This window comes from Taudactylus pleione, unplaced genomic scaffold (genome assembly GCF_031769625.1).
Source record: "Taudactylus pleione unplaced genomic scaffold, aTauple2 ptg000089l, whole genome shotgun sequence".
Taxonomy (NCBI): domain Eukaryota; kingdom Metazoa; phylum Chordata; class Amphibia; order Anura; family Myobatrachidae; genus Taudactylus; species Taudactylus pleione.
The window spans coordinates 3,172,339-3,197,345 of NW_028284491.1; the positions used below are offsets into that span (position 1 = coordinate 3,172,339).

At 45.6% G+C, this 25,007-nt stretch overlaps 1 protein-coding gene across 1 annotated transcript in view; it reads right to left on the minus strand.

Annotated features, from left to right (window-relative positions):
• Positions 1-2,529: 2,529 nt before the first annotated feature.
• The window catches only part of LOC148527293 (uncharacterized), a 35,822-nt gene continuing 13,344 nt past the window's right edge, over positions 2,530-25,007 (minus strand). Inside the window, exons 4-7 of the mRNA XM_088469106.1 lie at positions 22,236-22,281; positions 21,412-21,513; positions 17,403-17,534; positions 2,530-3,601 (exon numbers count right to left, since the gene is read on the minus strand). Coding sequence (XP_088325232.1) covers positions 3,417-3,601; positions 17,403-17,534; positions 21,412-21,513; positions 22,236-22,281 — 465 coding nt within the window. The 3' untranslated portion in view covers positions 2,530-3,416. The remainder of the gene's footprint in view (positions 3,602-17,402; positions 17,535-21,411; positions 21,514-22,235; positions 22,282-25,007) is intronic.

The following is a 25,007-nucleotide window of genomic DNA, read 5'->3' on the forward strand; positions in this document are numbered from 1 at the left end:
ATATTACATTACCCTATACATCCCTATATACATTTCACATTGTCAACATTTATTTATTTTTTTATTAAAACCATATATTCTTTAGGTACAAAAACATTGAGGTGCCAGACATCACTCTCAATGCATATGTGGTTACACATACCCTAAAATGTGCCTATACTATTTTTACACAAACTTTGATGAATTTTTCATAGTATTGTTGATTTGTTGATAGTGATGTTAAGAAGCCCAGTGATATATTACATTCGGGACACAAACCAGATCCAATTCTACACCTCTTGTTTTGAGGGGGGATTAAGCAGCTTCCAATTGCACACTAGTTGATACCTTGCTGCACATGTAATGTGGAGTATCATTCTAGGAAGTATGTTTAAGAGTATGGGGGTGCGGGAGGCATAGTAATAGGTGTGATGGGGCGGTGAGTGTCCTGTGACACAAGAGACTTAATCATAGTCTAGGACGAGGTGAGGTTGGGGCACGACCACCAAGTGTGGAAAAAGACTCCAGCAGAGAAACAACATGTTGGGGTACATCTTGTATAGGTGGTCCAGAACCAAATACCATCAGCTGAGGACTTTATAGGAGTTTTCTTTGATGGCAAAGCTAAAGGAGGTTTTGAGGGTGTTGGACCATATCAGGTCCCAAGCAGTAATGTGCGGGCAGGTGAGGCAGAACCTTTCCTGTCATACTTCACTATACTCCAGAGTTTTGACTATAAAATTTATACTGCCTCCCCTGCTTACCTTTTCCGCACAATCCTGATCAAAACTCACCAAATTTCTAGCACTATATACTGCTGCACCTTTGTATAATGCCCACATGAACCCCCAGGTTCTTATATGTATGTGTAAATCTGGCTCCGATACTAGCCAGTGCCTCCTCAGCCATTTACCTCACCGCATGTCACTGGTCCCAAGCCTCTGAACCTAGCTAGCTACCAAGGTCTAGTTCCCAGGCTTGTTTCTATGGAGATAGGGAGGCATAATCTGGGGTCAGTATAATGTGGTAGAGTGAGGAGATAGCACCTCTGTTCAATGGATGGTATATACATAATCATTCCATGGGAGTAAGACTTATGATGAGGGTAGTCATTAAAAGGGAACGAACTAAGTGACATATTTTTAGGTATTGGTATCCCGCTGCGCCATGCTTCTTCCTCACTGTCTACCCCATCTGTCTGCCCCTCCCCTTTAGAATGTAAGCTCTCACGAGCAGGGCCCTCTTCCCTCATGTGCTTCTCCTTCCCTCACTCATACGATCATCTACTCCTAACTCTCCACAATGGCACCTAACACTTGGTTGCTGACGCCCAGCTGCTTATTTGAGTGTTATGATCGCTATTGCAGCAGTGTCTATAAATTATGTCCTTGACCTGCATTGTTTTGTAGTGTAAGTCGCTGTTTTCATGTTTGCTCATTTGTTTATGTACATTGTAAGGTGTTGTGGAACCCTTGTGGAGTCATATAAGTAAAGGATAATAATAATAATAAAGTTAGTGGAGGGGATCCCATGTTTCTCTTAAAGCTCCTGGAATTTGCACAGGGCAAATTTACCAACTATGTGGTGAACTCTAGTGATGCTCAGTGTGGTCCACGTGGCCATTTCAGAGTGGAAACAGTGGGTGATTGCACAAAGGAGTCATAGGAGAGGGGTATTCGGAGAGATGGTGAGAGAAGTTAACACTGTCCCAATGAGAGAGCATTAATTCAACCGTGGCTGGGCCTATATGCATGGCGAGAGCGGGTGCACGACCACCAAGTGTCCCTCAAGATCAACCCAAGGCTTAACAAATGGTGAGGTATGCTAGGTCAACATCTGACTGAGACGTGAAGCTTATCTCTGGTAGTGGTAGGTTTAAATATCCAATTCTTACTAACACGGGGTGTTTTATGATTCCAAACAAATTACAAAAAGTAGCTTTGCAGGGAAATACATTCAATTTTATTAAAATAAAACAGAAATATAGAGAAAAATAATTGTCAGAGAAGCAAAACAAAAAACAGCAATGTACAATTCTTATTGAGAGCAGAGCACTGTTTGAGTCAGTCCAACTCATACACTGATCACTTGGTGGATGCACAATGGAAGTGGAGAAGGTTGTGGGGTCTGGGGCCAGTTCACCCAGGCCATGACACCCACCAACTCAGATTTTCATTAAACTTTGTACACTTGATACTACCACATAGTGTAGCTACTGTACAAACCCATGTAAAATATTTCTTCTCTAGGCTTATGCATTAATGAAAAGTCCTTCATTGATACCACTTTCAGACAGAAAATGGCAAAATACCTGGCTTTTACCAGCCATTTTGCGTGCCAGGTTTTTTGCCATTTTCTATCTGATACCCCTGTTACCCAGGCGAATGAAAATCCTGAGTAATTCACTTTTACTTGGTCATTTGCCGAACAACCGTTTTTTTTTCCCAGTGTGAAAGGGTTAACTCGGGACTTAATTCCTGGGTCTACGACCCTACAGAAAACCAGGATCGGAGATCCGGTGATTTAGTCCCGGGATGACCTTTTCACACAGGGAAAAATACCAGGTTGTTTTGCAATTTACCGGGTAAAAGTGAATTACCCGGGATTTTCATTTTCAGTGTGAAATGGTTTATAGCATGAATTATCCCAGATTATGTGTAATAAGAAATCTGCACACATATAGAAATATACAAATTAAAATACTGCCCTGGTGGGCAAAATTATACCTTATGGGCCTTACAGGGGTTATGTTTATGAGGAATTTTATGGTTGGGTTTAAAATTGTTAAAGGGGTACACCTGGTGAACAAAATTATACCGAATGGTAATTTTTATTTTAAAAGAGAGAATTTTAAAACTTTTAAATGCTCATACAGGCAATCAAAATCCCATTATTTTTCTTTAATAGCCTATTAAAGTAAATTTAAACAAAAAAGGGACATAACTCATCTGCCTTAGGTTGATAATGCTTATTGAACCCACTTTATTTATTTTTTTTTTGGTGCAAAAAATAAAGTATGAAGTAAATGAATGTATAACGACTCTCAGTCAGGCAAGATTGATAAAACATTTGTTTCTCGAATCTCCATATTATGATCGACAGATGGTCGAAATTTCTAGGTGATATGTGGATTAGGCACTGAGATGAGAATATTTTTCCACATACACCTCACACTAAAAATGGAGCTTTTCCGAGCAATATTTTCGAAACTTTGACCCCCCATATCTCAAAAACTATGAGGCCTAGAGGAGAAAAAAAATACTTTGTGACTATGTGGTAGTATCAAGTGTACAAGGTTTCCTGAATAAGTCGGTGGGTGTCATACCAACATTTTTCTGGGTGATTTGACATGGAATGACCCTGCCTCATCCAAAGAAGAAGCTAAACAACTCCCAGGCCTGCTCAGCAAAACTATATGTGAGTTATGTAGATGCAAATCAGGACCTGGCTGCGGAATCTCCAGATGCTGCCACTATACTCTGATGTATAAGATTGATCATCGTCTGTTGCGCTTCCAAGAGTGACAGCAATCTCCTCTGCTCTATGAGGAGATCGTCAACCTTGCACTCCAGGTTACTGTAACAGAGACAATGACCATCACACTTCTTCAAGCCAGGGGGTCCTGCAAAGTGACAAAACAAAATCAGGAATCAAGCCTCAAATGGTAATTACCTCTCAGTCTTACAATGTTGAGCTATTTATTAAAGACAATAGAGAGGTTACAGTTTAGAGTGACCTTTGTGTGCTAAGTGCACATACTATAGCCTACGATGCCCCTACATCAAATAATTGGTGCCTTTCTGTTAGACAAGAGGAACTCATCAGGGATACAGTCTGTGCCCTATCCTTTTTGCCATTGTATTTGTGCCTCTATCAGACAATGCCTAAGAGGAAAACTAGAGAAAGAGACTGGAAGCAGGTAGATGGATATCCTGGCTCCATATTGATTTGAGTGTTGTTTCAAATATTTATTTACATAATTAATCTACTGATAAATCATAATTACCAATATGTTTATGGGTTGTGATTTTATTGACTCTCAATTCTGGCTTTCAGGTAATTTTCTAGGACCACCAAGGACATTGCAATAAATGTGTGCATGTGGTCACTACCTGGTCTCCTATATCCGCCACCAGCCACTAGAGGCTGCCACGTGTACTTAAACTGGAAGATTCTCTGGCCAGAATCTCATAAAAATCTATCATGGTTCCTGTTTTTTCTGTTTGGGTATATGAGTAGTAGGGATGGCCATCGGTAGGCTGTCCATTGATGGTTTCCATCGATGGTTTCATCTGTGATTACATCAATGGCTCTAATCCATCTCTGGGGTCATGGAGAGAGCGGGTCAATCAAAATAGAGTACAGAGCTTAGCGGCCGGCCCAGGGGCGGGGTTAGGCTCTGTGCCACTTTTTTTTTTAAATTGGATCTCTGCCATCGATGACAAACCTTCATCCATTGGTAGTAAACCATTGATATTTGATAACTATCGATGACCATCCCTAATGAGTAGACATACACAACAGATGGACCTCCTAACAGCCATCTAGGTGGCTGATTCCACAGACAGAGACTGATTAAGGGGAGGGCACAGGAGGCGAGTATCCCTTGGCCCCCCTCTCTCAGAAACATAATCCATTTTATTGCAGAGGCACAATATGGAAAAGAGCATTTTGTACTTCTATTTTGCACTTGCTCCAAACTCTACATGACTTCCATTGAGTTTAAACCTATTGTTCACTGTTGTATTCATATTGATGCCTGACAGATCAAAAAATTACAATAGAAGTAAAGGTTGATCATAGACATATCCCAGGCTCAGCTTATTTAGGAAAATCTGATGTTAAGTCAAAATGAACTAAAGACCAAAACTATACTAAACAGCGAGAACAGTGATATCAAGAAACTCTGGGTGTGATTCACATTTGGGAATAGAGTAAAGCTGGCCACACATCTAAAGATTAAATGTCCAACCAGCCAAGTAGTTGATTGGTTGGAATGAAAATCTGGTAAGGTATGAAAGCAAATGACAATCAGCAATTTGCTCCCAAATGCTGGAAAATGGACCAAAACTGTTGTTTGAACAAATAGTTTAGATCAAACATTTAACAAACTTGTCTGACGACCATTTTCATCTGTTTTCTGGCATTTAGGAGCAAATTGCTGATCATCATTTACTTCCATTCCTTACCAGATTTTCATTCCAACCAATCAACAAGTTGGCTGGTTAGATGTAAGTTGGTCTAGTGTGTGGCCAGTTTAATATTGCACACAGGTTCTCAAACTCTAAGCTCATGACCCCAAACAGTGCATGTTTCCAGGTCTCCTCACAGAATCATAAGTGAAATAATTAGCTCCACCTGTGGATCTTTTAAAATGTGTTAGTGAGTAATTAATACACCTGTGCTCCTGCTGGGTGACCTGCAAAATGTGAATTGTGTGGGGTCCTGTGGAGAACCACTGACATAAAGCAAGAAACTGCATTGCAACATGATTTGTCCAGGTGTGCAAGGGGTGCAAATACATACATGATTTTGCATGTAGCCCACAAATGCTGGACAGCTTTATTTTTACACTGCAATTTAGATGTCAGTCTGGACATATCCCTCCCAAAGCTAAATCTCTGTGCACATTTTAAATCTGCCCCACCTGCAGTGCAGCATGGTTTTACCGTTACTTGCTCTTTCTAAAGGCGCCTATCCACTACTAGATCCCGGGATGACGGCACGATTACGTCGTCTCCCTAGGGGATGCAGTGCCTACACTGAACGATTGATCGTTCAGTGTAGGCACATCAATCATCCCCGAAAATGGCCAATCTGTCGTTATCGGCAGATTGGCCTGCATGTTCGGGCCATGATTGATGTCGGAAACGACCAGCGGGAGCGTGCATCACTGGTCGTTTCTGACATTTACATCCCCGATGTGTGTACGATTTCTGCACGATTACTGAGCGATTGCACGATTACGATGTCGTAATCTTGCAATCGCTCAGTGTCATCGGCTAGTGGATGGGCACCTTTACTCTATTCCCAAATCTGAATCAGTCTTTCTGTTTATAGTGAGACCACATTTTTGCTTGAACTTTAGTAGGAAATGTTGCATGAATGAAATAACTTATTTACGTGCACGTGCTCAGACATATGTGAGAATACATCCAGCTCTATAACACTAGTATATGCAGATTTAAACAAAGAAAAGAACACACTGCGCTATGTAACTGCCTAATTAGTATAAGTAAAACAGATACTCCAATAAAATAAAGGATGTTTCATAACATATGATAATTATACATAAATAGTAACATGAACTAATACAAATCACTAGTACAATACATACATTTTACCCATAAGAATAGACATAAAAAACATAAAATAAGATAAAAATCAGATTTTGTTATATTAGTTATATATAGTTGAGTTAGAATGCAATTCAACACTGATGTTAATTAATACCTCTTTTCCACCAAAAACCCATGTCACACGCCGGCCTGGAGACCCCAGAATCAGACCCCGTTGCTTACCTGTGCGGGCGCTGACCCGCGCTGTCTTCCGGCTCCCGCGCTGTACGCTGTTGTCCTCTGGAGGGTCCCGCTGCCGTGCTGCTCCCACGCCGGCTCCTGCTCACCGCTGGTCCCCGCTGACTACCTCCAGGAAGCGCTGTCCTCCGGTCCATGGGCGCGGCCATCTTGGATTGCCCATGTGACCCCACTTCCACCAATGAGGAGCCTTCTCCTTCTCTCTCAGCCTGTCAGCTCCCAGTGTCCACTATAAAAGGATCCCCAATGCTCACACAAGTTGCCAGTGCAACTAGTTTCTTAGTTTAGCTAAGTAGCCTTCCCACTGCGCTCCAGCCGCTCCACGTAGCCGCTCAGCTACCAACGTCTACCCACGGCTATCCAGCCGCTCCACGTAGCCACTCAGCTACCAACGTCTACACACAGCTATCCAGCCGCTCCACATAGCCACTCAGCTACCAACGTCTACCCACGGCTATCCAGCCGCTCCACGTAGCCGCTCAGCTACCAACGTCTACCCACGGCTATCCAGCCGCTCCACGTAGCCTCTCAGCTACCAACGTCTACACACGGCTATCCAGCCGCTCCACGTAGCCACTCAGCTACCAACGTCTACACACGGCTATCCAGCCGCTCCACGTAGCCGCTCAGCTACCAACGTCTACCCACGGCTATCCAGCCGCTCCACGTAGCCTCTCAGCTACCAACGTCTACACACGGCTATCCAGCCGCTCCACGTAGCCACTCAGCTACCAACGTCTACCCATGGCTATCCAGCCGCTCCACGTAGCCACTCAGCTGCCAACGTCTACCGACAGCTATCCAGCCGCTCCACGTAGCCACTCAGCTGCCAACGTCTACCGACGGCTATCCAGCCGCTCCACGTAGCCTCTCAGCTACCAACGTCTACCCACGGCTATCCAGCCGCTCCACGTAGCCACTCAGCTACCAACGTCTACCCTAGGCTATCCAGCCGCTCCACGTAGCTTCCTAGCTATCTCGTTACTGCCGCATTCCTCAAACTCCTGTCAGTTCGCTGCACCCTCTCATGCGGAGAAACTTCATTAAGCCAAGCCTCCTCCAGCGAGCGTCTGCGCCAAATAATACAGATCCAAGGCCCAGTCCGGGAACACAGCTCCTAAATTCCACGTTTGTGACAGTTTGCACTGGCCAGATGGACTCGGCAAGTGGTCAAGGATCTGGGATAGAAGCCTCGCAGGATGTACTATCCCGTCTGGAAAGACAGGAGACCTCTCAGGCTCAGCTGATCCAATTTATCCAAGATATGTCGTCACGCCTGGACAACATCCAGTCCTTACTGGCTCATCCCGCTCCCGCTGGCTCCCAAGCCGCCTCTCCTCCTGTGGTGTCACCTGCTCCTCCGGTTCTACCTCCTGCTCGTCTTCAGCTCTCCCCTCCGAGCAAGTTCGATGGCAACCCCAAATTATGCAGGGGTTTTTTAAATCAATGCGAAATCCAATTCGAGCTACAATCCGCCAACTTTCCGACGGCCAGAACCAGGGTGGCATATATCATCCCTCTACTCTCTGGCCAGAACTCGATTGGGTCTCGCCCCTTTGGGAGAAGTCGGATCCCCTGCTCTCCAACTACCCCGAATTTGTTGCTACATTTCGCAAAATCTTTGATGAACCCGGAAGAACCACCTCCGCATCAGCTGATATTCTACGCCTCCGTCAGGGCAGCAGGACCGTCGGCCAATACGTAGTCCAGTTCCAGACTCTGGCTTCAGAACTCAATTGGAACGAGGATGCCCTCATCGCTGCCTTCTGGAGTGGCCTTTCTGAAAGGCTCAAAGACGACCTAGCTTCCCGTGACCTTCCAACCAGTTTGGATGGGTTAATCTCCCTCTGCAACAAGGTGGATCTCCGTCACAGGGAGCGTGCCTTGGAAAGAGGCAGATTTGATCGTGGAAGGCCACGTCCAGTTTCCCGCTTACCCTCTCCTCCTCTGGGCGAAGAACCCATGCAGGTCAACCGCTCTCATTTATCGGCTGAGGAGCGTCAGAAAAGGCGGAGGCAGAACCTCTGTATGTACTGCGGATCTCCTCAACATTTAGTTAAAACTTGTCCCATTCGTCCGGGAAACGCCTCCTCCTAACTTATGAAAGAGAGGTTAAGTTAGGAGTTGCCATTGAATCACAAAGGAAGTCTGATTCCACCATCCAGGCTCATTTAAAGTGTCCTCGAGGTTCCAAAGCTGTATTAGCTCTCCTGGATTCCGGAGCGGCAGAGAACTTTGTCACTACTGAATTTGTCCAGAAGCATCAAATCCCCATGGAAGCATTGCCTCGAGTCATCACTTTAACCGCCATCGATGGTAGTCGCATTTCTAGTGGAACCATCACCCATCGTACAACACCACTTAAACTTACCATTGGGGTGCTCCTTTCCGAACAACTATCCTTCCTAGTGATTCCCAAAGCCTCTCATTCTTTAGTCCTCGGATTACCCTGGCTACAGAGACATTCACCTCAAATCAATTGGACCACCATGCAAATAATCTCCTGGGGTTCCAATTGCTTCAAAGGTTGCCTTCAGCGGGTAATACCTATCAGATCTTCCGTTGTACGGGATTCTACAGACCTGCCCAAAGCCTACGATGGGTTTCAGGATGTCTTTTGCAAACAGAGCGCAGACCTGTTACCTCCCCATCGTGATTGGGACTGTCCCATAGATCTGATTCCCAGGAAGAATCCTCCTAGGAGCCTATAATTTAATTCGTATCCGTCCAGGCGATGAATGGAAAACGGCCTTCAACACCAGGGATGGGCACTACGAGTATCTCGTTATGCCCTTCGGCCTCTGTAATGCTCCGGCCGTCTTCCAGTTTTTCGTCAATGAAATCTTCCGGGACCTCTTGTACAAGTGTGTGTAGTTTACTTAGACGACATTTTGATTTTTTCTCAAGACCTCCAAACTCATCGAGACCAGGTCAAACAAGTCCTTCTGAAGTTGCGGTCCAATCAACTGTTTTGCAAATTAGAGAAGTGTCTGTTTGAGGTCTCGAGTGTACCATTCCTGGGATACATTATCTCCGGAACAGGCCTTCAAATGGATTCGTCAAAACTACAAGCCATTCTTGATTGGTCTCTTCCTTCTTCCTTAAAATCCAAACAAAGATTCCTAGGATTTGCCAATTACTATCGCAAGTTTGTAAAAGGTTTCTCGACTCTGGTAGCTCCGATTACAGCCCTCACCCGCAAGGGAGCAGATCCAACTATATGGCCCGTCGAAGCTACCTCTGCATTTCAACTTCTTAAGCAAGCCTTCATCTCCGCTCCCATCTTAAAGCAACCAGACTCCACCCGGCCCTTTATCCTGGAGGTGGACGCATCCTCTGAAGGTGTCGGTGCAGTGCTTTCCCAGTGATTTAAAGATGAAAAACTTCATCCCTGTGGTTTCTTTTCCCGGAAGTTTTTGCCTGCAGAGAAGAACTACACCACTGGAGATCAAGAGTTACTCGCCATGAAACTAGCCCTCGAAGAATGGCGATATCTTCTAGAAGGAGCTCATTACCCCATTACCATTTTTACTGACCATAAGAACCTCCTTTATCTTAAATCTGCACATTGCTTGAACCCTCGTCAAGCCCGGTGGGCAATGTTTTTCTCCAGATTTAATTTCAAAGTCTCCTATCGCCCCGGTTCACAAAACCTCAAAGCCGACGCACTCTCCCGTTCCATGACGAGCAACCCTGATCTACCCATGGAGCAGCCCCAACCAATCTTGAATTCCGCTTCCTTCGCCTCTACTCAACTATCTTCTATACCCCCGGTTGGGAAGACTTTCGTCGCTCCGGAACTCCGCAAGAGGTTACTGCATTGGGCTCATGCTTCCCGGTTCTCTGGTCACCTGGGTATGGATAAAACCCTAGAATTTATCCAGCGGTCCTATTGGTGGTCTTCGATGAAAAAGGACGTCAGGTCTTATGTGTCTTCATGCATCAAATGTGCCCAACACAAGATACCTCGGCGGGTTCCACACGGTCAACTCCAACCTCTTGCAATTCCATCTAAGCCATGGACTCACCTATCTATGGATTTCATCTCTGATCTTCCTCCATCTCGGGGCCACAACACAATTTGGGTTATCGTGGATCGTTTTTCTAAAATGGCTCATTTCGTACCACTTACTGGGCTTCCGTCTGCACCTCTACTCGCCCAGAGCTTTATAAAAGAGATCTTCAAGCTCCACGGCCTTCCTCAAGAGATCATCTCCGACAGGGGAGTACAGTTCGTAGCGAAGTTCTGGAGGTCACTCTGCTCAGCCCTTCAGGTAAAACTCAAATTTTCTACCGCTTATCATCCCCAGACCAACGGTCAGACCGAAAGGGTCAATCAAGACCTGGAACAGTTCCTGCGCACTTTTGTCTCCTCCTCCCAAGATGACTGGATTGAACTTCTTCCTTGGGCCGAATTTGCCCACAATAATCATTATCACACATCCACCAGCTCAACTCCTTTTTTTACAGTTTTTGGTCAACATCCTCGAGTGCCAGATTTCCCTCTTCTTCCCACATTACATGTGTCTGCGGCCAAAATGTCCCTTCAACGATTCTCCAACATCTGGGAAAAGGTTCGTTCCTCTCTGACTAAAACGTCAGCCCGGTACAAGAGATTTGCTGACCGCCAAAGACGAGCGATTCCAAATTTCCGACCTGGGGATATGGTCTGGCTCTCTACCCGAAACCTAAGACTCCGAGTACCCTCGATGAAATTTGCTCCGCGATTCATTGGTCCATTCCCAATCATCAAAGTCCTGAATCCTGTGGCTTACAAGTTAAAGCTTCCTCCATTTCTTCGCATTCCAAGTTCCTTCCATATTTCTCTTTTAAAACCACTAGTCTTAAACCGATTTCAGAAGGTCCTGCCTAAAGCTTCTAGTGTGCAAACACAGCAGGGAGAGGAGTTCGAAGTTGACAGAATCTTAGATTCCCGTTGTCGATACAACCGTCTTCAATACCTTATCGACTGGAAGAATTATGGTCCGGAGGAACGAATCTGGATAAATGCCTCCGATGTCCATGCACCCCGTCTGGTCAAAGCGTTCCATGTGAAATTTCCTCATAAACCAAGGAAGTGTCCGGTGGCCACTCTTGAAGAAGGGGGTACTGTCACACGCCGGCCTGGAGACCCCAGAATCAGACCCCGTCGCTTACCTGTGCGGGCGCTGACCCGCGCTGTCTTCCGGCTCCCGCGCTGTTGTTCTCTGGAGGGTCCCGCTGCTGTGCTGCTCCCACGCCGGCTCCTGCTCACCACTGGTCCCCGCTGACTACCTCCAGGAAGCGCTGTCCTCCGGTCCATGGGCGCGGCCATCTTGGATTGCCCATGTGACCCCACTTCCACCAATGAGGAGCCTTCTCCTTCTCTCTCAGCCTGTCAGCTCCCAGTGTCCACTATAAAAGGATCCCCAATGCTCACACAAGTTGCCAGTGCAACTAGTTTCTTAGTTTAGCTAAGTAGCCTTCCCACTGCGCTCCAGCCGCTCCACGTAGCCGCTCAGCTACCAACGTCTACCCACGGCTATCCAGCCGCTCCACGTAGCCACTCAGCTACCAACGTCTACACACGGCTATCCAGCCGCTCCACGTAGCCACTCAGCTACCAACGTCTACCCACGGCTATCCAGCCGCTCCACGTAGCCGCTCAGCTACCAACGTCTACCCACGGCTATCCAGCCGCTCCACGTAGCCTCTCAGCTACCAACGTCTACACACAGCTATCCAGCCGCTCCATGTAGCCACTCAGCTACCAACGTCTACCCACGGCTATCCAGCCGCTCCACGTAGCCGCTCAGCTACCAACGTCTACCCACAGCTATCCAGCCGCTCCACGTAGCCTCTCAGCTACCAACGTCTACACACGGCTATCCAGCCACTCCACGTAGCCACTCAGCTACCAACGTCTACCCACGGCTATCCAGCCGCTCCACGTAGCCACTCAGCTGCCAACGTCTACCCACAGCTATCCAGCCGCTCCACGTAGCCTCTCAGCTGCCAACGTCTACCCACGGCTATCCAGCCGCTCCACGTAGCCACTCAGCTACCAACGTCTACCCACGGCTATCCAGCCGCTCCACGTAGCCACTCAGCTACCAACGTCTACCCACGGCTATCCAGCCGCTCCACGTAGCCACTCAGCTACCTACGTCTACCCACTGCTATCCAGCCGCTCCACATAGCCACTCAGCTACCAACGTCTACCCTAGGCTATCCAGCCGCTCCACGTAGCTTCCTAGCTATCTCGTTACTGCCGCATTCCTCAAACTCCTGTCAGTTCGCTGCACCCTCTCATGCGGAGAAACTTCATTAAGCCAAGCCTCCTCCAGCGAGCGTCTGCGCCAAATAATACAGATCCAAGGCCCAGTCCGGGAACACAGCTCCTAAATTCTACGTTTGTGACAACCCAGGTCTGACCTGGGTTTTTGGACATGGTTCCAACCCTGGTCAGACCCAGGTCAGACCCATTTACACTGCACCTTTGATCTGGGTTACTCCCAGGTCAGCCCTGTTCACACTAAACTCAGGTCTGCCCTGCTAAACCTGTGAGGTCATAAAAAGTGGGAGGTGAATGCTCCACAACCACCAATCCGCTCATTTTAGGCATGATCCAGGTCAGATAACCCGGGTTGCACCATTTACACTGCACCATTACCTGGGTCCATCCTGGGTCCAACCCTGGTAGCTACCTGGGTTGGATTGCAGGGTCACTTGACCCAGGTTATTTTTCAGGGACCCTTTTACACTGAGCTGCGACCCGGGTAGACCCAGCAAAAACCCAGGTTTTTGCTCTGGTGTAAAAGGAGTATAAGTGTCTATCCACTTGTAAAGGTGGCAAATAATGTAGCAGCCGGTATCATAAAACTGGTAACTCAGAAAATGTGTCTGTGTGTATGTGCTGTTAGATAGCGCAGTGTGTTCTTTTCTTTGTTTAAATCTTGCATTTATTAAGTTTTGACACTTAACTTCCCACATACTGCTGCTGGTTTCATACATGCCAATTTTTCTATATTAAATCAACTGATTAGCGCCGGGAGCTGGGTAGAGTTTTTATACCATTTTGGGGAGGGGGTGGGTTGTGACCGTGTGCCATGTCCCTGTCCTCGTCACACTGGGGGCTTGCCCAGTGCATCGGGACCTGCTGGAAAGACCCCAGACTCTACCAGCACAGTGTGGATGATGCAGACATTAATCTATTTCTACCCAATAGAATTGGGTAATGAAGTGTCACATACACAACAGAAAATACTGTCTGGACAGTGTTGTAAATAAATGCTAAAGTCACATTTACCATGTAAAACATAATTAAATGCAAATTAATTTACATTTTAAGTCAATACAAACATTTATATTTTTCCTTTTTCTACTGCAATCCAAATGAAAATAATGATTAAGTAATGTGAATTGACGAAAAAACTTTGCATAATATAACATAAGACGTATGTAAATAATACTTGGCGCAAAGGAAAACAAACAGGGAAAGCCATATTACCAGAAAGGGTGGGAATAGGTGGATAGGGATAGGTGAGGGGTTGAGGGTATGGGTATGGGTGTGGATTGAAAGATCTACAGTAAAAAGGTAGACAGTGCCTAGATAGACACCAGATGTTAGACAGTCAATAGGTCGACAGGGACAAAAGCTCGACATGGTTAAAATGTCGACACAAAAATGGTCAACTTTTTTTTTCTAACCCTAAACTTCACCCCACCCCTCGGTGCCTAACCATCCCTCCTGGTGCCTAACCCTAACCGTTGGGGTAGGTGCCTGACCCTAACCCTCCCTCCTGGTGCCTAACCCTAACTGTTGGGGTAAAGCTACGTACACATGGTACGACAAAACTGGACGATTTGAACGATAACGATATCAAATCATTCAGATTTTGGCCCCTTCCAACCCAACGACCTGCGATGCGCGGGCACCTATGGACGATAACGATATCATCCATCACCCTTGCATGCAGGTCAACCTGGTCGATATCGACCAGGTTACTATAGGGACCCGCGATCAACGATAGTCATTGGTGAGTTGGTGGTGTGCTGGATGATCAATATCGATCATCCAGCACACCAGGGAGGGTGCAGGACGATCAGACAGCGATATCGTTATCTGATCGCTCTGTGTGTATGCACCTTAAGTGCCTAACCCTCCGGTAAGTGCCTAACCCTAACCCTCCGGTAAGTGCCTAACCCTAACAAAACAAAAAATGTTTTGACCATTTTTGTGTCGGTCTTTCGACACTGTTGACCATTTGTACCTGTCGACCTTTAGTGTGTCTACCTTTTGTCCCTGTTGACCTATTGACTGTCTAACATCTGGTGTCTATCTAGACATTGTCAACCTTTTTACTGTAGATCTTTAAACCGTATCCCGAGGGTATATAGATCTGTTGTTATGAAACATGAGCACAATATGTTGCTACCAGCCTACATACAACAGAACGATGTACTGATATTAGAAAAATCCAAAATACATTTATTAAAATATGAAATGAAATAAAGCACTTGCATGTTATTAAATTCAGCTGTGATTTTAACAATTAACATTTAAAGATCTCAGAACTCTATACTAGGGGTAGATTTACTAAATGAAACGTAGAATCTTATTGGTCAACATCTCCACTTCTAAAAACCCGCACTTTAGTAAAAATACCCCTAGAGCAGAGATGAATTTTCACCACGATAAGGTAGAATTCCAGGCTTAAAAAAAGTTCTGTTTGATTTGAATGGAAAAGTTTTAATATAAATGTCCAGGGATCTGTGTAATCCAAATATCATTAAAGCACCTGATCGGCGCTGCTTATATGAAATGAAACAAATATGTATCTATAACCAGGATTCTAAGTTTAAGTGTAAATATCCAGAGATTTCTTTAATCCAAATGTCATTAAAGCACTTGATTGTTGCTATTTAAATAAAAATGTCTGGTTGCTTGATCTGCAGGTATGTGCAACCAAATGGGAGCTGTTATCTGCCTTTAATTTGGATGTTTGCAATGTTGGTAATGGAGTGCACTCATGCCATCTCCATGATGTCCTTTACTGAGGCATCAGGTCGTATACCAAGATGGCCACTACTACGGCTACTGCGCATGCGTGGCTACATCTTGTCACTGTGTTTGATTACCACAGTAGGGGAAGGCGGGGCTAGTTGTTACAGAGGAAAGTTGTTACAATGAACCTAAAACCACGCCCACGTCGTGCGACTGGGAACAAGATTGAACATGTTACTGTCAGTGCTCAGCGAAATTACGCTAACGCAGACGTGTTTATGTAATAGGTACCCAAACAAATTTGTTTTTCTTGTTCCAAAGTAATATTTTTCACCAAGTCGTATCTTGGCTGGACTTAAAGGTAAGGATTTATCATTCATTTTGTTAGAGTAACAGACCATTAGTGTATTTATTACCATTTTTATAATCGTGAATTGAAGCACGGAATTCGAGCTATGGCCATCTTGGTTATCTGACGTCACTTGGGGCAAGTTGTTACTGACTGACACTCCCATTAAAGACCAGCTAAAACTAGGGGCAAATTTAAGAAATGAAAAAAAAAAAAGAGGCAAAACTACAGAGAGGTAAGAAATCTTTATTCTGGAATGAAGATAAAAATAAAAAAAACTCAGGGCCTGATTCAGCAAGGATCGCTATTCTGCTAATATGACTTCTGCTAATTCCAGGTGCAGAGGCAGTTTTGCCATTAATGCTCCCTTATAAAAACCTTGCACCAGGTCCAATGCCTCATCAAAGGACTGATAACAGACTCTGCAGAAACCTTCCAGGATGCCATAATTTAGAAAGATGCTGTATTAGTCTATATTTACCGGGCACATTTTTAGGTAAGACACCAAGTGGGGAAATGCACAAAATCTGGAAGCGGGGCCAAAGCGAAAAGGGCCGCACATGCGTCCTAAGATAACTTCAGCTGTAACCTTCCGCAACTCAATTTCAGGAAACTCCCTACCTGAATGAAGATTCCTAACTGCCACAACTTTTATTGTTAAACAGAAATCAACTGTAAAACCCTCTAAAAGAAATTGGGCCTCATCCCACAAAGGATACCAACCCAACCATTATTCAAAATCCTTTAAGTATCGGTGAGCTAGCCTTATGAAGCGTCAGGCCTGGACTCGAACTTTCCTCCTGACTCTGTGTCCTTTCCTCTTTTACAATCCTTTGCTGGATGCCTACCTAAACAACGAAAGTCGTTATAGGCAAAACATTTAGCTTTTGCTGACAAGCCTGCTGCACCTTTTGCCGGTATACTCCTCTTAGTGCGTACCCCCTCTTGAGGAACCTTCTCTTGCTGGGTTACCTCCAACCACACCTCTAGCCCAAGAAGAGTAATCCTTTTCACTTCCAGTTTGGAACAAAACTTATCGTCATAATCCTTCCAAACCTGACCCTTTGTCTTTAAAAAGATCATGTATCAAATAAATATATTTGATAGCATTTTGGTGTTCCTCACGTTTCTAGATAACATGCCGAAAAAACTAAGATGTCCTTAATCCAATTATTATAACTTCCAAATGCCTCCTCTCCAATACCACCTGGCTTCCTAGCCTTATCTAAATATTTATTTGGCTCCTCTGTTAAAACATAAAAAAATCTACATATTTAGTATTTACACATACAATTTTTTTCCCTGGCCTTTTTCGTCAAACCCCTGGTAACTGTTGTGTTTGCACAATGTATCATGTCTCCTTGCAAACCTTGATCCCTTTTATCAAAAGTCTGCAGTACTAACGCCATTAGTCTGCTTCTTACTTAAACTTTGCACAGTAAACTTAGCCAATTACGCAGCCTACACGCAGCGCCAGAGGAAGAGCTGCTGCTGCTACTAGAAGAAGATAATACAGATGATAACAGTTCATCAATTAAGGGCACATACTCACCAATTAAAGAAGGACCAGGCTCTTCGGAGTCAAAAACTGGCGTTGATCCCGCTGCAGCAAGATGGCTGGCCTCTGCAACATCTACTAGTGCTTCCATCGCTATTTCAAACCCACTAGGAAATGAAGTTGAACCTGAAACAATAACTGGGTTAGCAACAGCAGGCAATAACAGTGCAGGCAAAGGCGGGGACGGAGGCTGGGGAGAGGGAGGTGGAGCTGGATTCACTGGCAGTGGGGTCAAAAGGGGAGGTAACAAAATAGCATGGGAATCCTTGGGGAATTGACAAACTGGCCTGTGCCAAATGAGGGATGCTCATTAGTGGTGCAGCATAAGGCTGCCACCAAGCCGAGGGGAAAGAAAAGGGCAATGGTGAAGCAGTAGGAGAAATGGAGGGTGCAGCTGACACATCAGTGGGCAACAAGGAAAAGTTAATCCTGACTGTCTAGAGGGAGGGAAGTTTCCAGACTAATAAGGAAAAGTAGGGTAATGGTGCACCGAAGGATGTCTGCCATGAGACCATATGAGCTGCACATTAGCAGTAGTTGGGGACGTAACCAGGGGAGAGAAAGGGGGAAAATTTGATTGTAAACCATCCTGGATACTCACAGAGGTAGGCAAGGATGAACCACTGATAGAATAAAATGACCCTAAAACAGCCTGCTCCCCCCCCCCCAACATACTGCACATAGGGGAGCTAAAATTCTGACTGATCGTGTTACTATGAGCAACAGGATGGACTGCGGCCAAAACCGCCCCCGCTGCTGAGCAGGCCTGCTCAGCCTGACAGGGAGGGAAAGCTGCACTAGCAGCCCTAGGGTCCTCCCACCTGCTCAGCCTGACAGGGAGGCACAGATGCACTAGCTGCCCTAGGCTCCTCCCCCTGTCCAGCCTGACAGGGAGGCACAGATGCACTAGCTGCCCTAGGCTCCTCCCCCTGTCCAGCCTGACAGGGAGGCACAGATGCACTAGCAGCCCTAGGCTCCTCCCCCTGCTCACCTGACACGGAGACACAGCTGCACTAGCAACCCTAGGCTTCTCCCCCTGCTCAGTCTGACAGGGAGGCACAGCTGCACTAGCAGCCCTAGACTCCTCCCCCCTGCTCACCTGACAGGGAGACCCAGCTGCACTAGCAAACCTAAGCTCCTCCCCCCTGCTCAGCCTGACAGGAAACACAGCTGCACTAGCAAACCTAGGCTCCTCCCCCCTGCTCAGTCTGACAGGAAACACAGCTGCACTAGCAAACCTAGGCTCCTCCCCCCTGCTCAGCCTGACAGGAAACAGCTGCACTAGCAAACCTAGGCTCCTCCCCCCTGCTCAGCCTGACAGGGAGGCACAGCTGCACTCTCGTCTCAGCACAATATAAAGACGCCACACTTACCTTACACACATCCATAATACTTAGCAAGACTGCAAAACCATCAGTAACATCGAGTACCATGCACACTTGTACAAGGCCTGACCTTGCTCAGTAATTGCTAACCTCATCGCACGCAGTGAGTACACAAGCTACGTGTGGTATCGCAGTGGATAATTTATGCATGCTCCTGTAATGGCATTCGCACGCACTGGCATGCCTGCCCCCTGTCACCACCCCCAAACGGTACTTTCTGTCAATCACTCTGCAATGGATCTGTGTACTGCAGTCCCGATCGCAGCAGAGTGTTTGCGCACGCGCAGTGTGCGATGCACACTTAAAGAATGTAAGCTCTTTCGAGCAGGGCCCTCTACCCTCTTGTGCTTCTCCCTACTGTAATTTAATTTATCTCTTACTCCCCACTAGGGCAACTAACACTTGGCTGCTTATGCGGGCGTTAAGGTCGCTAATATAGCAATGTTTATCCATGTCCTGTATTGTATTGTATTGTAAGTCAATGGTTACTTTTTTGTCTATGTACTTTGCAAGGCGCTGCGGAACACTTGTTAATAATAATAATGTTAATAATAATAATGCGCAGAACGCAACAATTGGTTGATTGCTTTCGGAATCGCAGTTGCAATCCTTGCCAAATCAGGCCCTATATACCAAATATATGCCAAATGTGTAAAAATAAATATTTGGATAGATCTACAAGGCGCAAAGAAAACCAGCTGCCACATTTGGTATAACAGAGAAGCACCTAATTCTCACAAGCATATAAATAACAATCATAAATAAATACCAGACCGTTGGTGCTTAGTAGTTTCACAAAATAGGATAAAAAGAGTCCTTTGTTGTTGTCTCAGTTTCGTTTGTCTCTCCACAGGTGGTCCCTATGTAAATAGATACAGATCACAAACAAACTATTGGTATCGTGTTGGAAAACACTCCTATTATCTTTTCAATATCCCATATAGACACGCACTCTGGTGATATACAGGTGGAGAAGCACAAATGGTGATCAAAATTCTATTGAGTAAAAATACCATTTGTGGATTTAAAAAAACCTGATTGGTGTAAGCAATGCATACATGTGAGCCACTATCCTAGATGTGTATAGTACATTAGGGACGTCATTACACATAGGTGCATTGGAAGAATCCATAAAGATACCTTTAAAGGAGTGTGCCCACTATGCCACATGTAAGCAACATGTGAGTTAATAATTAACACGTATAAATGAAAAGTGTCTATATGGGATATTGAAAAGATAATCAGAGTGTTTTCCAACACGATACCAATAGTTTGTTTTTTATCTGTACCTATTTACATAGGGACCACCCGTGGAGAGACAAACAAAACTGAGACAGCAACAAAGGATTCTTTTTATCCTATTTTGTGAAAGTACTAAGCGCCGACGGTCCGGTATTTATATATGATTGTTATTTATATGCCAAATGTGATTTTGTGATAAACGTATAAAGTTTTCTAATGAACGCTTTTTATATTAAGATTTTGTATAGATTATTTTATCGGTAACAATTTGCTCCAACTTTAGATTGTTACGATTATTTTTGTTCCGAAAAACATATTTTCATTGTTAATAATAATTATTGGATGTAACTTACACCCAATATAAATAGAAGAAAGAATACGGTTTTGTTTGTACATTTTCCTGTTTGGTTGTGATTAAAGAATTTTGAGATATTTGAATTTCTGTATTTTTGGAACAATTAGCTCCACCTTCCCCTACTACACGGAAGGAGAGACCCTGTGTTTTCCTGCATATCGATGCATTTACATGACCAGACAGTCCCATACCAATGCATTTACATGACCACTGTATGTTCCGATTCACCTCACTATCTGTTATTGCTACTGTGAGTATGAGATGTAGTCAGGAAGCCGACGGTCAAAAATGCCGACCGCCGGCTTCCGGACTGTCAAATCCCGGCAGGGGTCTAATGATAGGCGTCGAAATCCCGACACCTATCATTATCCCTACGCTGGGAGCCCGACGCCCTGCATACCAAACGAAGGTAAGCTGGGCAGCGGGCCTAGTCAGCCGGCGGGGGGGGGAGGGTTAGGTTAGGGGCTCCCGGGGGGTACTTAGGGTTAGGCACCCCCCCCCCGGGAGGGTTAGGTTTAGGCTGCGGGGAGGGGGTTAGGTTTAAGCACTTACAGGGGGGAGGTTAGGCACCTCTTAAGGAGGGTTAGGGGGGGAGAGGGTTAGAAATAGTTCATTTCCTTACCTTGTCGGGATCTTCACTGCTGGACGTCTGGCGTCGGGATTTGAACCGCCGGACTTAGGTCCTGCGGTAAATCATACTGATCCCTTGAGTATGGCTGTACATCTGCACACTACAATAAACCTAAAACCCTGATTAAGTCTCACTGCATGACCCACTTCATATTTGGATTCCGCTCATGTTGCGAGCAGGGCCCTTTTACCTTTATGTCTGTCTATTACTTACTACCCAGTTTTGTTCTATTAATGTTGTTTCCAATTGTAAAGCAAAATGGAATATGCTGCGCTATATAAAAGAAACTGTTAATAAATAATAAATAAAATGTTATATATCCATCTTATATATACCACAAATAGTACACACATATCAACATGTAAAAGAGCGGGCAGGATGTTGCCTTACCTGCCACTATTCGTGGTCCAGTTTGCGGCTGGTTGATGGTAGTCTGTTCCTTGTTGCTGCTGTTTCCTTCAGCTATGTTGCCACTTCCGGGGTCCGGATTTCCTGCAGCAGAGCACAAAGGTATAATATAGCAGCCACACTAATAACTTCTGTTACTGTCATCTGAAGACGCAAATCTGCAAATATCAATCAGAAGCAGCTAGTTATTCATCGTCATTGCGTCTCATTGCACTAACCCTCCTGACTGCTGATAGATGCACATGTCTTAGTCCAGGTCTACCTCAGACACAATTACCTGAATAAGACCTTACTGTACTTGACCTACGTTTGCCCATCCCTAACGTCCCCATTCTGCTTCTCCTTTCCTATAGAGTTCTAGTGTAAATCTGCATACGGACCTATACCTATGTGTTTTTTGGTGCGCAGTATAAGAAATGTGTATTTCAGACATCTATCCAACTCTACATGAAGCTCTGTATGTCAAATCATCCCAAATAATTTCATGGGACAGTCGGCACAGGGGCCGCAAGGATACGGAAGTACCTAAAAAAGCACTTCTCTTGTGATCTTACGCTTTCATATGGTCATGCAACTCCTAGGTGACTTTTAATAACCTTATATGTATTTCACAGTTGGGAGTACAATGTTATAATAATATACATTTTTCATAATTAAGAACAGTGTTTTGGCTCAATGCAAGCTACAGATCTCTACATTATATATTATAGTATGTTTTCCCTCACATCATATTCACAAATAATAGTCCATACAAATTAGTACAACTATAATATCCCACTCCAACCACCCCTAAAAAAAAGAAATACCTGAACTTGTTTGTTCTTCATCCACTTCATTAAGTTGTGTTTCAGTCTGGAAAATATGCAATTTGCATGGTTAGGAAGTAATAAATATCCAGTTGCTGGTTCTGTTGCAGAATGTCAAGGTCCATTTACTGTAAGTTGCATATTGTTATTGTCACAGTGCTTCGGACGCCGGCTTGTACTTACCAGGTCCGGCAGCACTGGAACCTCTGGCGGCGGGCAGTGGTCGGGGAGTCCCCGGAGCCCCCTGCCATGACGTCACTTCCTACTCTCCCTCTCCTCTGCAGGCGGCCGCGGCTCTCCTTGGAGCGCGCACGCCGACCTGAAAAATATTTAAAGGGACAGGCGCACCAAACGTGACTACACGTTTGGTGCGAGAATTAGATTTCTCCCTCTAAGAGGGAGTCTCTGACACCAGACAGGTGCCAGAGTATAGGCTCATTCACCATATTCCAGGGTTCCTGTGATACTTCGTTACCTGATTCTGACCTTGGCTTTGTTTGTGACCCTGATTTCGCCTGACCCCTGGTACTGCATCTGATATCTGGTTTTAACTTCAGCTATTCCCTGTGACCTGCTCTCGCCTGCTCCCTGGTACCGTCTAGTCCGTTTGGTTCTGACTCGGCCTGTCGACTACGCTATACATCTCCTCCACTGCATCCAGAGTTTACCAGCACCTGTATAAGGGAACCTATCCTGAGGGCCGCGACCTGTGTGTCGGACACAGCCAAGTCCATACCTTCTTGTGAGGGTCCCTGGTGAATACCGCCGGCACATTAGACTCCGCGCCTCAGGCATAGGTCTAGTCAACTCCCTAAATATGGGCCGCATCCATAATCCATCCGTGAGTTGTGACAGAATACTCTGGCCCAAAACATGGATGCTACTGGTAATCCATCATCACGAGACCTGCTCGAGAACTTACTTGCTAGAGTCGAGAAGCAAGAGCAAGACCAGGCTCAGATTATGCAGTGTTTGCAGACACTAATGCAGCAAGTCGGTGTCGCTCAAGCACCTCCGGTACAGCCAGGCCCATCCACTACTTCACCAGCCACAGGAGCTTCCGCACCTATATGGATTCCTAATCCAACAAAGTATGATGGGGATCCTACAGGCTGTCGTGGATTCCTGAACCAATGTTCGATCCAGTTTGAAGTCCAGGCAGCAAGATTCCCTTCAGACAGGACAAAAGTTGCTTACATAATCTCGCTATTGTCAGGTCAGGCATTGGCCTGGGCCTCTCCACTGTGGGAAAGGAATGATCCACTAGTCAACAAGAGCGCTGAATTCCTGAGAACTTTTCAGAGGGTCTTTGATGAGCCTGGACGGGTATCCTCTGCAGGGTCGGCCATTTTACAGCTGAAACAGGGAAACCAATCTGCAGGACAGTATGCCATGCAGTTTCGAACCCTTGCTTCTGAGTTGGGGTGGAATAACAAAGCCCTGGTTGCAGCTTTTATGCAGGGTCTGTCGGATTAAATTAAAGATGTCCTTGCATCTAGGGAATTGCCGACTTCTTTGGACGACTTAGTCTCCTTGTGTATCCGAGTGGATCTTCGCCACAGAGAGAGAACACTTGAAAAGGAACAGTCTTGCCGCTTCACCTTTAAGCTTGCTCCACATTTCACGGCACCTACTGAGCCCCTAGAAATTGGGAAATCTCGACTCCCTGCCGCAGAAAGGGATAGGAGGTTTAAAAATAAACTTTGTTGGTACTGTGGCAAACCAGGTCATCTTCTCCCTGGCTGTCCAATGTGTCCGGGAAACGAGAAGGCCTAACTGATCAAGGGGTGGTCAGGTTAGGTACATTCCAATACACCCCAGTTTTCCATCGATGTAACTCTGATTGTAGGAAATTCTTCCGAAACCATCAAGGCCTTCTTAGATTCAGGTGCCGATTGCAATTTTATTACGGATAAGAAGGTCCAAGAGTTAAGGATTGCGAGTATGCAGCTGCAAAAACCCTTTTGCATTATTGGACTGGATGGGAATAAACTTCCTACGGCTACCATTCACTCACAGACGACAGATGTTACCATGCAAATAGGGCCCTTCATCGAGAATTGATAACATTCTATATTCTCCCGTCAGCCGAGAGTCCAATCATTCTAGGTCTTCCCTGGCTCCGCAAGCATGCTCCTGTTCTAGATTGGAGAGATCACCTCAAATTCTGTCGTGGGAGTCTCAATGCCGTGGGTCCTGTTTACCTTCTGTTAGACCTCCACACCGTGTCATTCAAAGTTCAGTTGTCTCTCCAGAAGACCAACTTCCAGTCCCATATCAATCCTTTACGAGTTCAGCAAAAAGGCAGTGGAGACGTTTCCTGCCCACCTGGAATGGGATTGTGTTATTGAAGATACCACCCTGTGGAAGTGTTTCTTCCCCTTTAACTTCCAGAGTCCCAGGCTGTAACCGAATACATTAAGGAAAATCTGGAGCGTGGCTTTATCAAGGAGTCTAAGTCACCTGCCGGAGCTAGTCTGTTCTTTGTTAAGAAGAAAGATGGAGGCTTGAGACCATGTATCAATTACCAGGGCCTGAATGCAATCACCATTAAGGACCGGTACCCCCTACCGATGATTTCTGAACTTTTTGACCATATAAAAGGGTCAAAGATTTTCACCAAGCTGGATCTCCATGGGGCCTATAACCTAATCAGAATCCGGTCTGGGGACGAGTGGAAGACGACCTTTAATACTCGTGACGGCCACTACGAGTACTTAGTCATGCCCTTCGGATTAAGCAATGCCCCAGCAGTTTTCCAGAAGTACATGA